At 35.4% G+C, this 12,012-nt stretch overlaps 1 protein-coding gene across 14 annotated transcripts in view; it reads left to right on the top strand.

Moving 5' to 3' along the window:
* Window positions 1-12,012, top strand: part of ABI1 (abl interactor 1) — a 131,479-nt gene that overhangs the window by 97,479 nt on the left and 21,988 nt on the right. For 9 of the 14 annotated variants that reach the window (XM_045464644.1, XM_045464647.1, XM_045464642.1 and 6 more), the window contains exons 3-6: window positions 2,005-2,181; window positions 8,499-8,513; window positions 9,242-9,342; window positions 10,876-11,016. In XM_045464644.1, coding sequence (XP_045320600.1) covers window positions 2,005-2,181; window positions 8,499-8,513; window positions 9,242-9,342; window positions 10,876-11,016 — 434 coding nt within the window. The remainder of the gene's footprint in view (window positions 1-2,004; window positions 2,182-8,498; window positions 8,514-9,241; window positions 9,343-10,875; window positions 11,017-12,012) is intronic. The other 5 variants (XM_045464648.1, XM_045464653.1, XM_045464643.1 and 2 more) reach the window with 1 other exon arrangement.

Genomic DNA, 12,012 nt, shown 5'->3' with positions numbered 1-12,012 from the left:
TTCCTGTTTGCTGGTCTTTCGTTCCATTTCTAGAAAACTCTGTCAGCATTCCATTCTCCTTGCTGAAACTGTCAAAAATTCCGAAGAGTTTTAAGATTATTTTACATTTCCTGCAAGCTAAGAAGTTAGCCTGCCAGAATAGATACTGTTAAGAGACATGAGACTCTTGGGGTCAGACCCAGGATGTCATTGCTCATGGCAGTGGCAGTAGCCAATGTCAGTATTTGTGCTAGATAACTAGCCCCAATTTCCATAGGATCCTGCAAAGAGAGCCAAGTGATACTTGTACACACAGTTGGTTTCATTACAAGAAAGGAACTCCCAGTTTATGGGACCAGATTTTTTACAACAGGCAAAAAGCCTTCCTGACCTTTGCCCCAGGGATGACATTATTTTTATTACACTGGGAAGAAACAACTCTGCCATTTGCTCTCCAAGAAGACACTATATGAAGGCTGTTTACTATATAAATACCCAGGACAGAGGGAGTAGTGCTTTTCTTATAAGATGTGGAAAATTGCTAGACACTTAGGGTAGTTGTCTCCCTAATACCTTATTTTGGAGTTGGGACAACATTTTTAGTTACAGGTTCTTTCCCAATCAATTTTTTAAAATTTGGAAATAGAGGGGCACATGAGTGGCTTAGTCTGACCCTTGGTTTCAGCTCAGTTCATGATTTCATGATCATGGGGTCAAGCCCCGCATGGGGCTCTGCACTGAACGTGGAGCCTGCTTGAAATATCTCTGTCTCTGTCTCTCTGTCTCTTCTCCCTCTCCCTCTTTCTCCACTCCGCATGCGTGTTCTCTCTCTAAAGTAAATAAAATTTGGAAATAGAATCTTCAACAGGCATTAACATGAAACTTTTTCTTTCTTTCTTTCTTTTTTTAAATGTTTATTTATTTTTGAGACAGAGTGAGACAGAGCATGAGCAAGGGAGAGGCAGAGAGAGAGGGAGACACAAAATCCGAAGCAGGTTCCAGGCTCTGAGCTGTCCACACAGAGCCAGACGCGGGGCTCAAACTCGTCAATGGCGAGATCATGACCTGAGCTGAAGTTGGATGCTCAACCTACTGAGCCACACAGGCGCCCCTTCTTGTTTTTTTTTTTTTTCTGACAATACTCCCCTGCCCCTTGCTGCCTTTCTACCTAGACTATTGTAATTGCTTCCTACCTGGTCTCACTGCCAGTACTCTTGTTCTGTCTATCCTCAACACTTCTACCAGAGGTATTTTTTAAAATGCAGATCTGATGATGTCACTCAGTTCAGATTTGTCATTGGTTCCTCACTACCATTAGGGCAAAGTTCAAATTATCAAGTAGTTGTGTAATTATTTCTTATGTGCTGACTACTGTCCAGTTTTAAATGTTGGCAACTAAACAACAGCAAAAATTTTTTTAAGCCATAAAGGCCAGAATTAGCTAGGCTTCATGTTGCCAGTGTATAACCTCTGCTGTAACTTATCATCTTTTCTAATAATTGCCTTGAATAATTTCCCTATCTGCGTCTTCTTTTATTCATACTTAAAAACCTACATGCTGTATAGTCTTTAAGTGAGCCCTTCTGAACCTAGTTAGGTATCTTGGCTCTGACATTGTGCATGTGTCACTACAGCACTAACCTCATTGTGTTCTAGTTATTTTATTTTATTTTATTTTTCCAGGTCTGCCTCCCCAGTAAATAAAGTGTAAGCTTCTCAGAGCAAGACCCCCCCACTTTCCATACACACTGAGTTTTTAGGAATGAAAATTGCTTTCCTGGAAATTGTTTTGGAATCAAATCCATTAAATCAGTTGGTGCTTTTAATCACCTTTAGATAGTACCTGTTTTGAGCCTCAAGGATGTTAATTTCCTTAATTTTGAAGGGGAAGATATAGTATTCACTGGAGATCAGACATGTAATTCAGTCCTGTGGTCCAACGTGTATGTAGTCCGGTATAATGGACATAATATAATTTACTGTGCCTAATAATATTTTTTTGCTTTTTTCACATTTAAAATACAGACTGTGGACATTCATAAAGAAAAAGTAGCTCGAAGAGAGATTGGCATTTTGACAACAAATAAGAATACGTCAAGAACTCACAAAATAATAGCACCTGCAAATATGGAGCGCCCTGTAAGGTATATTCGGAAACCTATTGACTATACAGTTCTGGATGATGTGGGCCATGGTGTCAAGGTAAGCATTTTTATATTACATTAACTTGAAATAATTTATCCAGTAAATATTTTGAGTAGGAAATAGGAAGATAAAAATAATTTTCTTTTAAAAAAAATATTTATTTTGAGAGAGAGAGCCTGTGAGGGAGGGGTAGAAAGAGAGAGAATCCCAAGCAGTCTCCACACTGTTAGTTCAGAGCCCAAAGTGGGGCTTAATCCCATGAACTGTGAGATCATGACCTGAGCCCAAATCAAGAGTCACACACTCAACCCAGGTGATCCACCCAAGTGCTCCTAATTTTCTTAATTAATAGATTCTATTAGCTAGTAACTAGCATTACAGTTTTCAAAGAACATTTAATATTAATTGTGTATTCTATATACTAAGCTTAAGGCAGAATTTTACCTGTGGAACAGGCTTTATTTAAGAAGATAATAAAACTTAAAATGGCTGTTCATCAGTTAAGCCATTTGAATCCTAAACTAATACTTCAAATTTGTGAGTACCATGAATGAATGGATATTTAAAAATAAAACTTGTAGGCTTTACAGAGTTGGTTTAGAAAATAATTTATAGGAACTTTAATCCTTTGATTTCTAAATATGTTTATATATTAGTGCATATGTGTAGATGTGGCTGTAATTCCAGCAACTTACGAAAAATAAAAGATTGTATGTAGTTTTGTTTTGTGCCCCACCCCCATCTCTTCCTCCTCACCCCTGCCCCTAAGGGCTTTTAGGAGAGATTATTTGTTGCCCATATTTATTTCTTAGCACGGCAGAATTAGCTCCTTTTGAAGGATACCTGTGACTTGTCAACTTCATAGGTGTTCGTGGGTCATTTTGTAAACATACTGAATGGCCTGAATTCTTCCGTCTTCTCTGCTCAGGATAAATGATTCCTCTGAAATTCAGTAGTCCTTTTCCTAGAGGACCTTTATTTTGATTTTGTGTCTAGTTTTCAGAATTTTTATAATAGAATTTTAGGAGTCGGCTAGAATCTGGAAGCTTTCCCTAGCTGATTGATCTGACAGATGCTATTGCTGGATCTGTTGCATTCTGAATTATTTGGGGTTCTTGATCAAGAGGGGGGAAATAGCTGACTGATAACACTGACCTTTATTCTTCTCTGAGATTATGGAATCTGCTCTTTACTGTGATGCTTGGAAGTTATATGTAAAATTTGAACACTTTGCACATGTAAAGGATGCTACTTGTTTGTTTCTTATATTTTTACCCAGAGGATGTGGCTAGGGCTGTGTAAGAGCTTAAATTCAATTTTAATTTAAGATATTTTAGACTAGATTGAACTTTAGGATTTGAATATTGAGAGTCTAGAAGAACTCTTTGTATGATTAACTGCCTTGGGATTAAAACTTACATATATACATATATACATATGCACGCATGTACACACACAAACCCACTCTCACTCACTCACTTCTCCTTTTTCTTTCTTTCAGAACAATATACATTTATTAAGAAAGTTCTGTCACCAGCTTAGAAGTGAATATCCTATATTATCCCTCTACTAATAAATATACTTAATAGTTTAATGCATAGTCCTTAGCAGATTAGAAGATGAAAGCAAATTTTACAAGGAAATTTTGGGTGAGAAAATGAAGCTATTTCATCATAAATGTATAAATGGGAAGTGTAAATGCCACACTATATATATATATATATATATATATATATATATATATATATACACACACACATATATATATATATGTGTATATATATATATATATGAAGTATGAAATGTAAATTTAGGCAGTCTACTTTTTGTAATGGATGTTGACACTTTTTTTTTAGTATTGTGGCAAAATATAAAATTTACCATTTAACATTTTAAGTGTACAGCTTTGTGGCACTAAGTACATTTATATAGTTGTACAGGTTATTGTTTTGACTAGGGGTGGGAGGGTGGGTGGTCCATGAGAACATTATATCTTAGAAGCTGCTATGTGGCATATTTGTCTATATTTTGTTTCTGTGACATACAAATATACACATAATTTTTTCCCCAGTTGTCTCATTGCCACTTTATTTCTCCTGTTTTCTGATTTTTCTGAGAGATCATTGCCAAATTAAATAAATACTTCTAGAGTATAGAGGTATAGGAAGCTTAGAAATTTGTAGTAGTTAATTTAACAAATGCTAAGGCCAATATTATGAGAAATAAAAGAGAGAAGCTATACTTAGTTATAGATCTAGAATTATTTTATCTTTTGTCCCATTTACTGTTTAGAAATTTGTTTTCCTATTGATTGTTAAGGGTTCTTTTTTCTGTTAAGGAAATGAGCTCTTTATATATTGGCAAATATTTCTTCATACTGCTGTTTGACTTTTGCCTCTGTTGTTTTGGTATTTTAAAAAATATATACAGATTAAAAAAATTGTTTCCAAATATATTAATATTCTTATAGCTGCTACGTTTTATGTTAAGGTTTCCTATGCTCCAAAATTAATATTCCATCATATTTTATTTCGTGATATAAATTTAAGGGGTTTGGTATTTGTATTATTTAAATATTTACTGTGCTAAAGCGTTTTATGCTGTGAAGTAGATGGTTACACAGAAATTTGGTATGAATTAAAAATATGGAAAAAATGGGGCGCCTGGGAAGCTCAGTCGGTTGAACATCCGACTCTTGATCTCAGCTCAGGTCTTGATCTCAGGGTAATGATTCAAGTCCCTCATTGGGCTCCATGCTGTTTGTGGGCCCTACTTTTAAAAAAAAAAAAATTATATATATATATATATATATATATATATATATATATATATGGAAAAAATGTATTTTTTTAACATTTTATTTTATTCTTGAGAGACAGAGTATGAACGGGGAGGGACAGAGGGAAGGGAAGACACAGAACCTGAAGCAGGCTCCAGGCTCTGATCTGTCAGCACAGAGCCTGACGTGGGGCTTGAACCCGCAAATAGTGAGATCATGACCTGAGCTGAAGTTGGGTGCCCAACCGACTGAGCCGCCCAAGCACCCCGTATATATGGAAAAAATATCTTAAGATAAGTCTGGCTTGACTTTTGTAAACAGTATAAGATATGGATAAGAGAATCCTAGCACAGGGAAACTACTAGAATATATATACATAAAGGAGAACGCAAAGAAGATAAACTTTATAGGGAGCATAAGTTTTCAGGGTAAGTTAGACTAGACAAGACCTGAGTACTTACTAGAGACATTTATTTTTAATAAACCATAATAATAATTAACAGCTTTATGGACTTGTTCCTAATTTACAAAGGACTTTCAATGTATGTGTTTGTTTTTAAGCCTTGAAAAGAACATGTGATCTAGGAGTTGTTACATTTTATTTGTGGAGACACTAAAGATTTAGGATAGGGGTAAATTTTTTTTTTAATTTTTAATGTTTATTTTTGAGAGAGAGAAAGAGAGACTGAGTACGAGTGGGGGAGGGGCAGAGAGAGAGAGGGAGAGACAGAATTCGAAGCAGGCTCCGAGCTGTCAGCACAGAGCCTGACAGGGGGCTCGAACCTACGAACTCTGAGATCATGACCTGAGCCAAAGTCAGATGCTTAGCCGAGGAACCACCCAGGTGCCCCAGGAATGATGTTTTTTAAAGGTTGTATTAGACAAAGGAGTAAACTAATGAATCATATAAAAGAAAGGATTGGCTGACCTTACAGAGTTTTAGCACCTAGTACATAAAGCTTTACTTAAGACCAAAAGATAGGGAGGAATCAAAAAGAATTCTATTGTTTTCAACTCAAGATTCCAGGGAAATGGTAAATGTAAATGTTAAAGAAATGAAGTGAGATCTTAAGAAAATAAAAGTCTAGTTTGGATCTGTTTTGGGGACATTTAAGTGGAAAATCTTGTAGGTTGCTAACAATTAGAGTATTTTAAGCAGTAAGATGTAGAGATTATTTCCTTCTAACACTCTCAAACTCAAACACTTCTGTATTTACTTGGTAGAGAGGGCTGGGCTCCATACAACGTTAAAGGTTATACCATTGCACAGTAGCAGAGTTCAGCTAGAATTTTTATTCCCAAATTCTCCATTCATTCTTTCATTTGGGATAGTTTATACTTGAACGCTAACTTTTTTTTCTTATTCACTTGAAACCACAAATGGGGGCAGATGTGTGGCTATATTTAGAATACTTCTGGGGCACCTGGGTGGCCCAGTCGGTTAAGCGTCTGACTTCGGCTCAGGTTCACGGTTTGTGAGTTTGAGCCCTGTGTCAGGCTCTGTGCTCATGGCTCAGAGTCTGGAACCTGCTTCAGATTCTGTGTCTGCTTCTCTCTCTGCCCCTTCCCCACTTTTGCTCTGTCTGTGTCTCTCAAAAATAAATAAACGTAAAAAAAAATTTTTTTTAAGAATACTTCTAAGTTACCTTAGAATAATATAATATTTAGTGTATTGTAATGCTGTCACATTAGTATATCTTGTTATTCAAGTTTACAGTTTCTAAATCCTGCTGTGGTATTTAGCAGCTAGGTAGGATTCTAGACATTGATAAAAATGAGCAATATCATTCTAAACAAACATTAAATAACACCAAAATTCTGGCATAATTTCTAGAAATGAGACTGTATCTAAAAGACAAAGTACATTCCTCTGTTGGATGACTTTTTTTTTTTTTTTTAATGTTTATTTGTTTTTGAGAGAGAGAGAGAGGGCAAGCACGTGCGCGGGTGTGCCCAAACGGGACAGGGAGAGAGAGAGGGAGACATAGCATCTGAAGCAGGCTCCGGGCTCCAAGGTGTCAGCACAGAGCCCCGTGTGGGGCTTAAACTCATGAACTGTGAGATCGTGACCTGAGCCGAAGTTGGATGCTTAACCAACTGAACCACCTAGGTGCCCCTGGATGACTTTCTTTTTTTTTTTTTTTTTTTAATTTTTTTTTAACGTTTATTTATTTTTGAGACAGAGAGAGACAGAGCATGAACGGGGGAGGGGCAGAGAGAGAGGGAGACACAGAATCGGAAACAGGCTCCAGGCTCTGAGCCATCAGCCCAGAGCCCGATGCGGGGCTCGAACTCATGGACCGCGAGATCGTGACCTGGCTGAAGTCGGACGCTTAACCGACTGCGCCACCCAGGCGCCCCATGGATGACTTTCTTAATGTTGCCTTTATGGTCACCTGAAAAATGGTAGCTACATATTTAAAAGGGAACATGTTAAAGAAAGAACTTGAGACCCCAGAATATACAAACTTAGAGTCTACAACGTAAAGATACTTTTTCTTAAGTGGCATCGTACAAGTAGTGATGCTTTAGGACTATACTCATTATTTCATGTTATTCATAAGCCATGTTAGCTCATATATAGGCTAATCATCTTTCATAGAAGTAGCCTTTAGGACCAAAGCAATTTTTCTTCCAATTTTGAATTTTGGCTAAACTGGTTCAGAAGAAAACTTAGAACCAAAGCAACCTATAACTTCCTACTACTGTTGGCTTGCTCAGATTTAGATTCATAAGTTACAAATGAGGTTTCCAGACCCTGTTTATGCCTTAGTTAGAATCTGACTAAGGAACTATTGTGCATAGTGATTTTTTTAAATTTAACTTTAATTTGTTATTTTTTAAAATAAAAAAATAATTTTATTTATTTTTGAGAGTGTGTGTGCGCGCACGCTTGAGCAGGGGAAGGGCATAGAGAGAAGGGGACAGTGGATCTGAAGCAGGCTCTGACAGCACATCGCCTGATGCAGGGTTCAAACTCACAAACTGTGAGATCATGACCTGAGCTGAAGTCAGGCACTTAACCCACACTGAGACATCCAGGCACCCCTGGTTTTTTTTTTTTTTAAACATCAAGGTGCTAGGCCCTTTTCTGAATTTGGAAGCAACATGTGATTTTGAATGTTAACATTTATAATTTATCAATTTTTAAAATACTATATTACCATTCAAATAATGAATACTTGGGCATTGATTTTTTTAGGAAAGCCTGAGGCCTTGTACACTTCTGTGTTAAAGTGGACTTAGATTTAATGTGATAAGGTGTTTGTGTTTAAATCAGTGTTTATCACCTGTGATTCAGTTGAGTTAGTTTCATAGGATAAAATACTAACCTAAGACATTATTGGACCTGTATAAGATTGGCATAATTAAGTGGTGGTTTTCTTATGAATATATTCTTTTGAAAAATATTTGATACACACGAATATTTCCCTATTGCTTATGGATATTTTTTCTTTATAAAATATTTGAAATATGGCTGGGTAAAAGCTTATTAACATGAATTGAATAATTGTAAATATAAACGTGTCCTATCAGATATAATTTATTTCGAATTAATTTCTACTTTTTCCCCCCTTTTTTTGCCAACGTAAAGTGGCTAAAAGCCAAGGTAAGAGATACTACTTATCATTTGATCCACAGTATTCCCTCTATATTGATAGAGGCTGCAGAGCCACTAAAATTTGAAAACTCTTCCTATGTCTGTCTGCTTTTTTCCCCTAGGATTTATGTAGATTAAATATACTGAAACTCAGTTCAAATCAGCAACATTTAGCTTGGATGTGTTAATATATCAAAGATATATTGACATCTGCATTTATATAGGAACATTAATTTTGCTAACATTTATTGCTTTGCTCATTTTTTTGATAGTTGCCTTGCTTTTATTGACTTAACCATTTGGAGGTTTTCCAGACATATATGACTTTGTTACTGAATTGTTAAGATAACGGTTTTTCAGATGTATGTATTAGCAAGTTGACACTGAGATCTGTATTTTTATTCATGCACATATCTAAAAAAATTTGGAGAAATCCAGTATTTGAATGCAGATAAGTTTGATCTCAGTGAACATGTTTAACAACAATAAAATAATATATAAAATCCAATATTCACACCTGTATTTTGCCATAAATTAGTATGAATAACAGAAAGATAATAGGAAAAGCCAAGTGCAGGTGGTTTCTTGACTTAATAAAATGTGGTACCAAAGTCTGTTATTAAAATTGTCTGGGAATCCTTACTTTACGTTCTGATATTAAAAAAATAATATATGGTGTCAAAACACCAACAGAACAATTTGATATAAAAATAAAAGCTTCTGTTTCCACATTTTAGCATGGAAATAACCAGCCTGCAAGAACTGGCACACTGTCGAGAACAAATCCTCCTACTCAGAAACCACCAAGCCCTCCCATGTCAGGCCGGGGAACACTGGGGTAAGAATTCAACTTCATTTTACAAGAAAATCCATAGGCTGAAGAAAAAGATATTTCTGTGACTTAAGTAAATGTATGGGTTCTTGCTGTGGGACCCTCTCAGTGTGAACTACCTTTTACAAATTTCATTTTGGCTCTTATTTCCTTCAACAGAATCCATGGTGAATCCGCTTGTTTTATAATATTCTCTATGGAAGTCTGTAGTAGAAAACTTCTTTTGTATATATGTCAATAAACATCATTTATTTTTTTTTCTAATTCATTTTTTTGGGGAAAAAAAAATAAGTGTAGCCTAAGTTTATGTCTAGTGAAATTACCAGAGGATTCCATATGGTGCTTTCACATGTGTTTACAGTATACATATTGCAGGACTTTAAATAAGTGGTGTATTTTATGTAGTTTGATTTCATAGCCTGCATCTCTTCTTGGCACTTGAAATTAGGGACTCTTTATCTTTAACTGTGCTTCTGCTGGTAATCTGAGGGCCCTTCATACTTGAGCTTTGGGGGAAGGCTAGTTGGAGAAATAGAAAAGGTAACAATTTGTGGCTTCTTCCTTCTCAGTTCTCAGTTCAATAAAAATATTGAATAATTGGTAAGATATTTCTGAAAGATTATTCACCTTAAAATAGGAAGTAATGTAGTAGAGTTCTTGGTTTTGGTAGAAAGGTGAGGAACCATTATTTTATAGTAACAGGGATTAACAATCAACAGTTTCATAGAATCTTAGTTTCCATTTTCATTCTGTAAACCCCTGTCCCCTGAAAAAAAAAAAATGAAATTATTAAATCGAAAAGTTAAAATCATTTATTAAGAAATGCGTGGCATTATATAGGATTGGAAATGTACTTGTTCATATTATTTCCACACTGAAGTACGAATAAAATGCAGAGGAGATAGTTTTCATACAATGTACAAGGACAGTGGCTTGTGGGTGACTGAGCTGGGAATAATGTATATTTCAAAGATTAATATTACTGAGCATTAAAAAAGATTAGAATCATTATTTTCAGAAATAAGGTTAGAACTTTTAAATTACCCTTTCCTAGGGTTTTTATAACAAAAAGTAACAAATTTTAGTTTTTGTGTAAACTAACAGTTTATATACCCCAATTAAGAGTTTTATTTATTTATTTATTTATTTTATTGTATTTTATTTTATTTAAGAACACTTCTTTAAAAATTTTTTTTTTAAACTTTTATTTGTTTTTGAGAGAGAGAGACAGAGTACAAGTGGGGGAGGGGCAGAGAAGGTGGGAGTCATAGAATCTGAAGCAGCCTCCAGGCTCCCAGCTGTCAGCACAGAGCCTGAGGTGGGGCTTAAGCCCATGAAACATGAGATCATGACCTGAGCTGAAGTTGGACGCTTAACTGACTGAGCCACCCAGGCACCTAAAGAATTTTTTTTTAAACAAAACTTTATTATTACAAGTTAAAGAAAAAAACTTGTACTTGGTTATCAAGAGACAATCACAGATTTGGGGGGATAAGAATCTTTCTTATTCATTATTCCTTCTCTGTTATGCTTCTTTAGACGAAATACTCCTTACAAAACCCTGGAACCTGTTAAACCCCCAACAGTTCCTAATGACTACATGACAAGTCCTGCTAGGCTCGGAAGTCAACATAGTCCAGGCAGGACAGCTTCTTTAAACCAGAGACCGAGGACACACAGGTAAACCTTCAGTTGAGCCTTTGAATATCCATGAGTGGGGGTTATTGACTGGTGACAAACTCCTGTAAAGTTGCTGAGTAAAGGTAAAGTACTGCTCTAATGCTAATATAGAATATAAAAGATGAGGTTAATAACATTGTAGATGTTTCTAGAAATTTGTATGGTAATTCCTCTGTTTTGGGGGGATTTTAAATATCTTCATACAATTGCAAATTGCTACTATGTTTTCTTTTTGATGGAGGTATAAATGCCTATTTGGATCAGGGCCTAAAGAATGTTTTTTAAAACAGTTATTTAAAGATCAAGGCAACCACTCTTAAGTATTTTTGGATAAAAGGTGAAATATCAGAAATTATACAACATATAAACTTTATGAGGTTGGAAGTAAAATGACACCTGAAATATGAGGAAGAATTTGTTAAGAGAGTTGGTATACTACAATATGTAAGTTGCTAAAAAAAAAAAGTTCTAGAAGTCACCTCCCCAGTGGATTTTTGGAAAACTGGGTTATGAAGCATGATGTACATTCAGAAAAGTATACAATTTGTAAAGTATACAACTTGGTGGTTTAATACAAATTGAATACACCCACATAACAATCCCCAGATCAGAAAATGGAATATGACCAGCGACCCTAAAGTCCTGCTTAGGCCCTTCCCCCCAAAAGTAGCAACACCATGTTTGGATATTTTTGTACAGCCAGACAAATTTATTGTATAGTTTAATTTATTTTTTTCTTTAGTTTTATCAGTCACTTAAGAACTTGGGCAAGGAACCTCTCTATATCTTGACTTTTAGGTTGGTATATTAGAGAAATTTCACAAAATCATTTTGAGGGGACTCAGGGAAGTCAAGCCTCTCAGGTGCTATGTAATGGAAATATGTTGTTATTGTTACTGTTAGTAAAGAAATGAATATATTGATACCTGCAGTTACTATATCAGGTCAAGATCAGTGAGGACCAATTTTTTTTTTTTGATATATTTTTGAATAATA

Source organism: Leopardus geoffroyi, chromosome B4 (genome assembly GCF_018350155.1).
Source record: "Leopardus geoffroyi isolate Oge1 chromosome B4, O.geoffroyi_Oge1_pat1.0, whole genome shotgun sequence".
In the NCBI taxonomy this organism is placed as follows: Eukaryota; Metazoa; Chordata; class Mammalia; order Carnivora; family Felidae; genus Leopardus; species Leopardus geoffroyi.
This window is presented reverse-complemented; position numbering and strand designations above follow the sequence as displayed.